Source organism: Pinus tabuliformis, chromosome 1_2 (assembly GCF_031772625.1).
Source record: "Pinus tabuliformis cultivar Carrire ecotype Pingquan chromosome 1_2, CPIR1, whole genome shotgun sequence".
NCBI classification, from domain to species: Eukaryota; Viridiplantae; Streptophyta; class Pinopsida; order Pinales; family Pinaceae; genus Pinus; species Pinus tabuliformis.
In genome coordinates this window covers 413155457-413167496 of record NC_142298.1, presented here as the reverse complement: position 1 = coordinate 413167496, position 12040 = coordinate 413155457, and the positions used below count along the sequence as shown (strand labels likewise).

The following is a 12040-nucleotide window of genomic DNA, read 5'->3' as shown; positions in this document are numbered from 1 at the left end:
TGTTCCATTTAACAACCTTTCAACAATCTAGTATGGACCAAGTCAGATGGTCTAAAATTTGGAATATATCCCCTTTTGTTCTTTTTCTTTATCCCATTTCAGAATTAACTCACCCACTTCAAATTCTAAGTGCCATATTTATGTTTTCCAAACCATCTTTTCACTGCCTATTGATGGGTAATGAACCTCTCTTTGCCCTTGTTCCTTTATTTCTCAAGCTTAAGCAATGTATCAATTCGATTTTGTATTGGGGAAGAAGCAGCATCTTGCATAGATTGTGTGAGTTGGAGTGAGGAGAGAAGGTTGGAGGGAAGGATGGTTTCCTGGTCGTAAATCAGGTAAAAGGGGGAAGTTCCAAAAATGGCTTTGGGTGTGACCCTGTCAACCCCTAACACATTGAAAATAGCATTGAGTTAGTTCATCAAGTTGCTAGTCACAATATTCTTCAAAATGAGGTCCCTTTCAACTTGTGTTTTACAACAATAAAAAATATACCACCAAGAAAACTAAAAAATTTGAAGAGGCTCAATCTATAGTAGAAAGAAAGTGGTCTTCTTAAGTACCTCGATTTAAACATGCAATATATCTTTATTAATTACATATGCACAAAACAATATGTCTTTATTAATTACATATGCACAAAAAAGCATGCCATTAGAAATGATAGTTTTTAATTTAGTTCATAAATATATAGATATATGTAGAAGTTAAGTGATTAATCTAACTAAACATCCCATTCATTCTTGAACCCTTCAATGTTGTGCTTTACTTCTACATGAAGAAACAAAATCTCCTTGAATTTGTTAATATTAATAAATCTTGACATTTTTTACTTACAATTAAAAACAAATATATACTTTTATATGAAATTATTTGACATAAAATCATCTTCAATCTTTTTAAACATAACATATCAAGTATAATTTTAATGGAAAAATATATCATACAATAAAAATATTATACAAAATAAAGTTCATCAATCATTTCACCTTATTAATATTTATAATGTAAAATGGTAAAGAGCCAAATCCTTCATTAAAACCTCTCTCAACAAGAATAGTAAACATGAAAAAAAATTAGTTAATCCCCTAACTGATAATATAAATCAAGAAAAAGTGAACCAACTCATACCCAAAATACCTCTTCATACAAATGCTAAATTTGAAGAAAAATCAACCAATCTTTCTTAAAACTCCCTATGAAAATATTAATAATGAAAAAACATCTAATCCTTATTCATTCTCTCCCGCACATATTACATCATTATTTAACAACGATATCATATAAAATTCCAAGTTCAAGAACTTTTGAAATACGACTTAAATCAAAAAGTCAAAGGCAGATACAACGCAAGAAACGAATATCAACCATGATATTTTACTTTTAAATTTATTTTTTTAATAATCAGGGGATTTTTCCTTTATAATTAAGTGAAATTTAAGTTGCGGTTAGTTTTAATGTTGGACGAAGAATAATCTGTGTATAAGTAGTACGAATTACCTATTAATAAGATGATGTTATCACAATTGTGTTAGATGGAATAATGATCTTCTCTTCACAGGAATATGTGTATGAGTATGACGATCATTCATCAATAAGATGATGTTTTCACAACTGTATTAGATATGTTTTCACAATAGATGGAAGAATAATCTTATGTTACACGAATTGTGATACTCTTTTTAAACTAGTTTAATTTCTCCAAAAATATGTTTCATTCTAGTTTACACTTCATACATATTTACTAATATAGATTCATGTTAACATCAGATTTATCAAGTTCGTGAAAGATTAAATCTCTCAAGATACAAATTTATTTTTGAGTGGGAAACTCGAAGAAATATTTGCATCTCTAAAAATTTGATTCCTATTATTTTTAAGTGCTAAACTTGAGGAAAGATTTGCATGTCTAGATGTAATGACCCTGGTAACTTGTAAATCTGGATAATTACTGTGGTAAAAACTGTGAAGTGGTTACTCATTGTTTGAATGACATTATTAATGAAAAGTTGATTATTGAATTATGTTACATGTGTATGTTCTTGAAAATGTTGGCAGCCTCCTGAAGGAGGATTTCTATTTTTAGTGAATCAGTTATAAAACTGATGCAACTGCTTCTCACCCAAGGAAAAGTCCTGGGAAGGAAAAGTCTCTGGGTTGTTGAGGAACAAGCAGAGAGAGGAATTCCATGAGAGAGCAGAGAAAGAAAAGAGGTTAAGTCTGGTAATGACCAGATAACCTAGCACAGAGGTGCAAGAGTCTTGTTGAGGGCTGCAGGCCTGCAAGACGGCTCGGGGGGAGAATCCAGTGAAGTGGATCTCAAGGTTGGGAGGATAAGAGCAAAACCATTGCAGGTGATTCTCTGTAGAAGGCACGACGGTAGCAGATTACAGGTATGTGTTCTTAAATAACTCTGACTTGCGTAACAAGCAAAGATAGCACTCAGACCGGTTCAGGTATTTAAGTCTCTTATCTGGTTATTTGCTGCAGTTAATTATTAATCTTGCTGAACATTAAACAGTGGTAGTGGAGCTGTCATATAGGTTAATACATATAGTCTATCTGCAGATCTGACTTGGAATTAAATTATCATGGTATAGACCAGAATGATTAAATAAAAGGGCCGAGGCCCTCTGATAAAACAATAACTCAGAGAAATAAAAGTATCTGGAACGGCCGTAAGGGTTATGCTCATAGCTCAACACACGGAACGTTTCACCATATTATATAACTGTGTGAGATGAACGAAATATAGTAAATAATATAAAGCTGTGTAAGGGGAGCAATAACTACAGCAAGTATTAAATAGCTGTGCAAAGATGGTGCGTTAACGTTCCATGCAGGCTGACGTTATGAATATAAGAGCATTAATGTACTTACAGATTAATAGTATGATTCTAATATGACACGGAAACTGGAAAATTAGCATTATGCCTCTACCGGCTTAAACATCATGGTCGCAGGTATAACACCCTGTGTGTGGCAAAGGGGTTCGTCTTGCATTCATCAACCCGAATGCAAGCCTTAACCCTACAGCCGCAATAAGAAAATATGAAATATGGTAAAGAATCGAATACCAAATCTGATGCATTAACCTAGCTACTCATAATAGACCCGAGTTCTTGCCATAAGATTAAACTTCAAACGAAGGAGTCGACAGTCATACCAAGTTCGAAACAGAACAAACCCTCCCTGTGGCAAGTCCATCGATATTAACTTCATATGCATGATCATATTAAACTGTAGTAATAGACAGTGGGTAAACCCCGAGGAATAACACAGGCATGTGCATGAGAACCTTTAAATTTAACATCAAATAAACAGAGTAGCTTCGATATAGCCGGCAGCATAAAAGAAATCATACGTTAGTTCATTAAGAGACTGTAGCCGTGCATACAAAGATCAATACACAGGTAAACCATTCATATTAATAGCTTCAGGAGCCGAAAGGGACTAAAGTCCAGAACATAAGGGTTCTATTAAAACATGCAAATATTTGAACATATAAACCCTGAATTAACTGTATCAACTCAAAACAGAGATTTGGACTCAGATTCAAGTACCCATCTACATAATTTACAAATGGCTTGCAGCCGTAAGCAAAATAGCTGAACCCTCAGGGTTTCACGAGATACAGGTCTGGCATGGGGAGAGCCGCCTGTAAATCGCAGCAAGGGCTTGAACAAATAACAATAAGACCTGAGAAAAGCAGGAATAGCAGGACATAAGTTTCGTCCGGCCTGTGGAGACCTTCAATCCACCTAATCATAGATATTCTTTATATAATTACGCCTGCAAGAATAAGAACTCACCTGGATTGACCGTGGGCCAGCACCCTCTTTCCGCAGGCAGTAGAGGCTGGAAGATCCAAACCCTCCTGCACAGGAAATAAGTTATTCATTATCTGTAATAGAGAAAAACGCAGGTGCAATGAAAAACGTAATGAACTGTAGGGGTGTAAGACTGTAACCTGTGTGTTAGTGTTTTACAACAGTTATATTCATACCTGAACGAGAGAGGTGTAACTGGAACAGTGCGGAGGAAGCTCTGCTGAGCGGAGGCACATTCTGGACGCAAATGAACTGAGGCCGAAGAACTCGACGGAATATATGCTGAAGGTCAAACCCTCGATCAATCTGAGCCCTACGATTACACGGATTGATCACCATCGTTCGTATGGGCGGGGAGGTTGGCGCGGAAACCATAGTTGTACAACCATGAACGTTCACATGGCAATCACATGGCCTCCTTCCACCTGGCCACAGGATGGATGAGCTGGATTAATATCCGCCTTCCACCTGGTGCCGCGTTAAATAAACAAGAATGCAATACAATAAGGTTACGGCATAGGTTATGGCATAGTGCTGGAGTGGGTAGGTGTAGCGTGAGCAAACCCACGTGGAAACCAACCTAATGCCAAGTCGTATCATATGCAGGTAAATTAAATAAAGTGCATAAATTATAATGTTTACCATGAACCGAATACCTTGTGATCACGGTGGCAAGTGATCTGTAAGGGTTAGGTAATAAATTTTTTTTAAGTTAGATTGTGGTCGTGACAATGTGGTATCAGAGCAGAGGTTTCAAAACTGTGGCCTCTGGAACAGTAAAGATTATCTTATAATGTATATATGAAGACAATGGAGCTAATTGACTTTCTTGTGTACCAATTAGGAGACCCATACAGAGACAGCCATCTGCTAACAGCTAATAAGCAAGATGGAGGAAATGCCGGGAGCTGGCGGCATCCCTCAAGAGAATGCTGAGCTGTGGGTACAGCTTGGTGCTGAGACACGCAGTACCAATCTGGCGATACTGCAAACAGTCCAAGAGCTGAAAAGTGAAATGGCGCTTCTACGAGAGGACAATGCCCGATTAACAATGGAGCAAGAAAGAATATTGAAAAGCTTGTCAGACAAACAAAATCCACCCTTAGCCAACCCCAGTGCGAAACAGCAAAGGGGAACTGAAGAACGGGATTATGCACCTGAGCTTTCAGAAGAACAGGAAGACCATTCTGATAATGTGCAGGAACAGCAAACCTCAAAGAGGCAGAAAATGGAGTTACAAGGAGAATTCCGAAAAATCAAACCTCCACTTTTCGATGGTGAGCAGGAAGAAGCAGCAGAAGCTTGGTTGATTAACATTAACAAATATTTTCAACTGTACGAATATGATCAAAATCTGAAGGCGCGGCTGGCCATTTTCCAGCTGCAAGGCAAAGCCACCTTGTGGTGGGAAGAGATTAAAATCGTGAAGGGAGTAAGTGAGCAAAGCATAACCTGGGAAAAATTTCAGAAATACTTTAAGGAGAGGTATTTAACTGAGCGCTTCTATGATGAGAAGGCGCGAGAATTCCATGACTTACGATTAGGACAGCAGTCCATGGATGAATTCATAAATCGCTTCACTTCTTTGCTTCGCTATGTGCCATACATAAAGGAGGAGAAGGCCAAGGTGCAGAGGTTCGTGAGTAGCCTACCAGCTTACATAAGGGAACGGATTGAGTTTGACAATCCCCGAACTATGGATGAGGCAATTCGAAAGGCTAGAATTTGTTATCAGCAGAACAAACAGAAAGGAGACATTCCAAACAAGAGATGGAATGAGAGAAAAGGCAACAGAGTTGCTGGAAACAACAAAGGCAGCCGTGGAAATGGCAGTAAGGGGGCTGGGAAGGGTCAGATCAGCAGAAACATAACCAAAGGCACCTTCCGAGCTAAGCCAAGCGAAAGCAGAATCAGCGAACCACCTGCTAGATCAGAGATTGAGGGAACCAGACCTCCAGTTCAGTGCTGGGTGTGTGGAGGACCGCACTACGCTAGGAATTGTCCACAGCGTAAAGGAGCTGATCAAATATCTCAAATCCATGAAGCCTCAACTGTTGGGGAGGTGGCGCGCAGCGTACCAAGAATTAATGCAGCCTTAGAGGACCGGCAAGCGGAATACCAACCTTCCATGGTGGAATTCGAAGGTAAGATTTCAAACCTTTCTGTAGCTGTACTTATTGATCCAGGAGCTACCTTAAGTTATGTTAGTCCAAAAGTAGTGGAACATTGTAAGCTACCACCGGAAAAGTTCAAAAACCCATGGTTGGTCCAGTTAGCTACGGGAGCCAAAAGGCGGGTTTTAGCTAAAGTTAATAACTGTTCTTTCAGTATAGCTGGACAGCCCGTAACAGCAAACCTGAATGTACTTCCATTAGGCTCTTATGACATTCTTATTGGTATGGATTGGCTGGAAAAGCACTGGTCATTGGTGAATTGCAAAACCAAGACCATATACTACAAGGATGATTTGGGGCAGCAGCAAGAATTGCAGGGAATTAAACATCCTGTTCAGATTCGACCTATCATTGCAACTCAGTTAGCTAAATGTATTAGAAAGAAATGTCAGATCTATGCCATACAAGTTGGCTATGCAAACCAGAAAGATAAGATGTCTGCATTAGACAATATTCCAGTGGTACAGGAATTTACAGATGTTTTTCCTGAAGAGGTACCGGGGCTGCCTCCAAAGAGGGACATAGACTTCACTATAGAGCTGATACCGGGGGCAGCACCAGTATCGCGGGCACCCTACCGAATGAGCGTACCAGAGTTAACAGAGTTGAAAATGCAGCTCCAAGAGTTGTTGGATAAACAGTACATACGTCCCAGTGTATCACCCTGGGGAGCTCCGGTATTATTTGTGAAGAAGAAGGATGGGACCCTGCGCATGTGCATAGATTACCGGCAGCTGAATAAGCTCACGGTCAAAAACAAGTACCCCTTACCCAGGATAGATGAACTCTTTGATCAAGTGAAAGGGGCAAAAGTGTTTTCCAAGATTGATCTGCGATCTGGTTATCATCAGATCAGGATTAAAGATGAGGACATTGCCAAAACTGCTTTCCGGACACGCTATGGGCACTACGAATTTGTAGTGCTACCTTTTGGTTTGACCAATGCACCTGCCACCTTCATGTGTATGATGAACAGCGTGTTTCATCAGTTTTTAGACAAATTTGTGCTGATATTTATTGACGATATTCTGATATACTCTCGCTCCCAGCAGGAACACGAAGAGCACCTTAGGTTGGTGTTGTAGACCCTTCGAGAACATCAGCTATATGCTAAGTTCAGCAAATGCGATTTCTTCAAGGAGGAAATTCAGTATTTGGGACACGTGATTACTAAGGAAGGAATTGCTGTAGACCCGGAGAAGATAAAAACCATTATGGAATGGCCCATACCCAAGGATGTTGCTGATATCAGATCCTTTATGGGATTAGCTGGATATTACCGGAGGTTTGTGGAAGGTTTCTCTAGGATAGCCTATCCTATTACCTCCTTACAGAAAAAGGGGAAGGTATTTAGGTGGACATCAGAATGTCAGCAGAGTTTTGACCGCCTGAAGCACCTACTTACCACTGCACCCATTTTGAGTATCGCTGATCCTAATAAGGATTATGTGGTATGCACCGATGCGAGCAAGGAGGGTGTGGGAGGAGTATTAATGCAGGAAGGAAAGGTAATAGCGTATGAATCAAGGAAGCTGAAGGAGCATGAACAGAGGTACTCTGCTTACGATCTGGAATTAACAGCTGTTATTCATGCGCTGAAAATGTGGCGACACTACCTCTTAGGGAGGAAATTCCTGCTGTTAACAGATCATCACAGCTTGACACATTATTTCAGCCAACCTACCTTGAATGCAAGACAAGGTCATTGGGCAGATTTTCTAAGTGGATTTGATTTCGACATAAAGCATTTAAAGGGCAAGGAAAATCGAGTGGCGGATGCATTAAGTCGGAAGGTTCATTGTTTATGCGAACTTTCGGTCAGCAAATGGCAGACTTCATTAATTGAGCAAATAAAAACAGCAGCTGGTCTTGATTCTGAATACCAGCACTTAAAACAGCAAGTACAGCAATCTGATAAGGAAAAATTACAGCAAGGATACACACTCAATAGTGCTGGAATGCTGTGTTTTAATAAGAAAATGTATGTACCTGATGCAAATAACCTTAGAAGGCTGATTCTGGATGAGTTTCATGTCAGCCACTACACTGGTCATCCGGGGTACCAAAAGATGATCACTGCGCTTAAGAAGGAATACTATTGGCCAGGAATGAAGAAACAAGTAGTTGAGTACTTGGCACGGTGTTTGGAATGCCAGCAAATTAAGGCAGAGCATCAGCATCCAGCCGGACTGCTACAGCCTTTGCCTATTCCGGAATGGAAATGGGAAACCATATCCATGGATTTCATAACTGGGTTGCCCCGAACAAAGAAGGGCAACGACTCTATCATGGTAGTGGTGGATAAGTTAAGTAAAGCAGCGCACTTTATTCCTGTGCAGTCCACTTACAAGGCGGTGCAGATTGCTCATCTCTTCATGCAAAATGTGTTCCGATTGCATGGATTACCAAAGGTAATTATATCAGATCGCGATGTGAAATTCACCTCTACTTTTTGGAGGACATTGTTTGCCGAGTTGGGTACTCAGCTGAACTTTAGCACAGCTTATCACCCGCAGACCGATGGTCAAACTGAGCGAGTGAATCAGGTGCTGGAAGATATGTTGAGGGCGTATGTAATGCTGAAACCAGGTCAATGGGAAGAATATTTACATCTGGTCGAATTTGCGTATAATAATGGATATCACACTTCGACTCAGCTAAGTCCCTTTGAGGTCCTGTATGGACGAAAGTGTCGCACACCCTCAAGTTGGGGTGGACCTGAAGACAAGCTGAATTTGGGTCCGGAAATGCTTAAAGACATGGAAGACATGGTGAGAAAGGTGCGTGCAAACTTGAAAGCTGCACAAGACAGACAGAAAAGCTTTGCGGACAGGAAAAGAAGATTCACGGAATACAAAGTTGGCGACCATGTGTTTGTGAGGATTCAAACCAGAAGGAGCACCCTGCAGTGGAGTGGGTGCGCCAAGCTGGCTCCTCGATACTTTGGACCTTTTCAGGTCTTGGCTAGAGTAGGGCCAGTGGCCTACCAACTTTCCTTGCCAAGTCACATTAGGATTCATAATGTGTTTCACGTTTCTGTTCTAAAAAAATATGTCTATGATCCTAAACATGTCATTCAATGGCAAGATGTGCACGTAAGAATTAATCCGGTTGTCTTTATTATGCAGCTACATGTAATAGGAAACTGATTAAAAGTATTGATTGCCTGCAGGTCGAACCGGAAGGCGAGGTTCTGGTCGAACCACAGAGCATTCTCGACCGGAGAGAAGTGCCGTTGCGGAAACGGGTTATTACCCAAGTTAAAGTGCTGTGGCAGCACTATGGGCCTGAGGAGGCTACATGGGAAGACGAAGAACTCGTTAGGAAAGTTTACCCACACTTATTTAATGAGAGAAGACATCTGGACGATATCCAATCCCAGGGGGGGAAGATGTAATGACCCTTGTAACTTGTAAATCTGGATAATTACTGTGGTAAAAACTGTGAAGTGGTTACTCATTGTTTGAATGACATTATTAATGAAAAGTTGATTATTGAATTATGTTACATGTGTATGTTCTTGAAAATGCTGGCAGCCTCCTGAAGGAGGATTTCTATTTTTAGTGAATCAGTTATAAAACTGATGCAACTGCTTCTCACCCAAGGAAAAGTCCTGGGAAGGAAAAGTCTTTGGGTTGTTGAGGAACAAGCAGAGAGAGGAATTCCATGAGAGAGCAGAGAAAGAAAAGAGGTTAAGTCTGGTAATGACCAGATAACCTAGCACAGAGGTGCAAGAGTCTTGTTGAGGGCTGCAGGCCTGCAAGACGGCTCGGGGGGAGAATCCAGTGAAGTGGATCTCAAGGTTGGGAGGATAAGAGCAAAACCATTGCAGGTGATTCTCTGAAGAAGGCACGACGGTAGCAGATTACAGGTATGTGTTCTTAAATAACTCTGACTTGCGTAACAAGCAAAGATAGCACTCAGACCGGTTCAGGTATTTAAGTCTCTTATCTGGTTATTTGCTGCAGTTAATTATTAATCTTGCTGAACATCAAATAGTGGTAGTGGAGCTGTCATATAGGTTAATACATATAGTCTATCTGCAGATCTGACTTGGAATTAAATTATCACGGTATAGACTAGAATGGTTAAATAAAAGGGCCGAGGCCCTCTGATAAAACAATAACTCAGAGAAATAAAAGTATCTGGAACGGCCGTAAGGGTTATGCTCATAGCTCAACCCACGGAACGTTTCACCATATTATATAACTGTGTGAGATGAACGAAAATATAGCAAATAATATAAAGCTGTGTAAGGGGAGCAATAACTACAGCAAGTATTAAATAGCTGTGCAAAGATGGTGCGTTAACGTTACATGCAGGCTGACGTTATGAATATAAGAGCATTAATGTACTTACAGATTAATAGTATGATTCTAATATGACACGGAAACTGGAAAATTAGCATTATGCCTCTACCGGCTTAAACTTCATGGTCGCGGGTATAACACCCTGTGTGTGGCAAAGGGGTTCGTCTTGCATTCATCAACCCGAATGCAAGCCTTAACCCTACAGCCGCAATAAGAAAATATGAAATATGGTAAAGAATCGAATACCAAATCTGATGCATTAACCTAGCTACTCATAATAGACCCGAGTTCTTGCCATAAGATTAAACCTCAAACGAAGGAGTCGACAGTCATACCAAGTTCGAAACAGAACAAACCCTCCCTGTGGCAAGTCCATCGATATTAACTTCATATGCATGATCATATTAAACTGTAGTAATAGACAGTGGGTAAACCCCGAGGAATAACACAGGCATGTGCATGAGAACCTTTAAATTTAACATCAAATAAACAGAGTAGCTTCGATATAGCCGGCAGCATAAAAGAAATCATACGTTAGTTCATTAAGAGACTGTAGCCGTGCATACAAAGATCAATACACAGATAAACCATTCATATTAATAGCTTCAGGAGCCGAAAGGTACTAAAGTCCAGAACATAAGGGTTCTATTAAAACATGCAAATATTTGAACATATAAACCCTGAATTAACGGTATCAACTCAAAACAGAGATTTGGACTCAGATTCAAGTACCCATCTACATAAATTTACAAATGGCTTGCAGCCGTAAGCAAAATAGTTGAACCCTCAGGGTTTCACGAGATACAGGTCTGGCATGGGGAGAGCCGCCTGTAAATCGCAGCAAGGGCTTGAACAAATAACAATAAGACCTGAGAAAAGCAGGAATAGCAGGACATAAGTTTCGTCCGGCCTGTGGAGACCTTCAATCCACCTAATCATAGATATTCTTTATATAATTACGCCTGCAAGAATAAGAACTCACCTGGATTGACCGTGGGCCAGCACCCTCTTTCCGCAGGCAGTAGAGGCTGGAAGATCCAAACCCTCCTGCACAGGAAATAAGTTATTCATTATCTGTAATAGAGAAAAACGCAGGTGCAATGAAATACGTAATGAACTGTAGGGGTGTAAGACTGTAACCTGTGTGTTAGTGTTTTAAAACAGTTAGATTCATACCTGAACGAGAGAGGTGTAACTGGAACAGTGCGGAGGAAGCTCTGCTGAGCGGAGGCACATTCTGGACGCAAATGAACTGAGGCCGAAGAACTCGGCGGAATATATGCTGAAGGTCAAACCCTCGATCAATCTGAGCCCTACGATTACACGGATTGATCACCATCGTTCGTATGGGCGGGGAGGTTGGCGCGGAAACCATAGTTGTACAACCCTGAACGTTCACATGGCAATCACATGGCCTCCTTCCACCTGGCCACAGGATGGATGAGCTGGATTAACATCCGCCTTCCACCTGGTGCCGCGTTAAATAAACAAGAATGCAATACAATAAGGTTACGGCATAGGTTATGGCATAGTGCTGGAGTGGGTAGGTGTAGCGTGAGCAAACCCGCGTGGAAACCAACCTAATGCCAAGTCGTATCATATGCAGGTGAATTAAATAAAGTGCATAAATTATAATGTTTACCATGAACCGAATACCTTGTGATCACGGTGGCAAGTGATCTGTAAGGGTTAGGTAATAAATTTTTTTTAAGTTAGATTGTGGTCA

The 12040-nt window shown here is 40.5% G+C and overlaps 2 protein-coding genes across 3 annotated transcripts; both read right to left on the bottom strand.

Annotated features, from left to right (window-relative positions):
• Positions 1-3349: 3349 nt before the first annotated feature.
• On the bottom strand, positions 3350-4176 carry LOC149206100 (uncharacterized). 2 transcript variants are annotated; one of them, XM_089393629.1, is made up of 3 exons: positions 4007-4176; positions 3813-3858; positions 3350-3699 (listed from the first exon to the last, which is right to left on the bottom strand). In XM_089393629.1, exons 1-3 carry the CDS (start codon positions 4167-4169, stop codon positions 3531-3533), a joined length of 378 nt encoding a protein of 125 aa, XP_089249755.1. In that variant the 5' UTR covers positions 4170-4176; the 3' UTR covers positions 3350-3530. The 2 variants fall into 2 exon arrangements, with proteins under 2 accessions (XP_089249755.1, XP_089249756.1); XM_089393630.1 differs by having other exon boundaries at positions 3397-3699; positions 3813-3877.
• Positions 4177-11039: 6863 nt separating this feature from the next.
• Positions 11040-11787, bottom strand: LOC149206099 (uncharacterized). Its single transcript, XM_089393628.1, has 3 exons — positions 11491-11787; positions 11297-11361; positions 11040-11183 (listed from the first exon to the last, which is right to left on the bottom strand). The coding sequence occupies exons 1-3, from the start codon at positions 11687-11689 to the stop codon at positions 11109-11111; spliced, it is 339 nt and encodes a 112-aa protein (XP_089249754.1). The 5' UTR covers positions 11690-11787; the 3' UTR covers positions 11040-11108.
• Between the last annotated feature and the right edge of the window lie 253 nt (positions 11788-12040).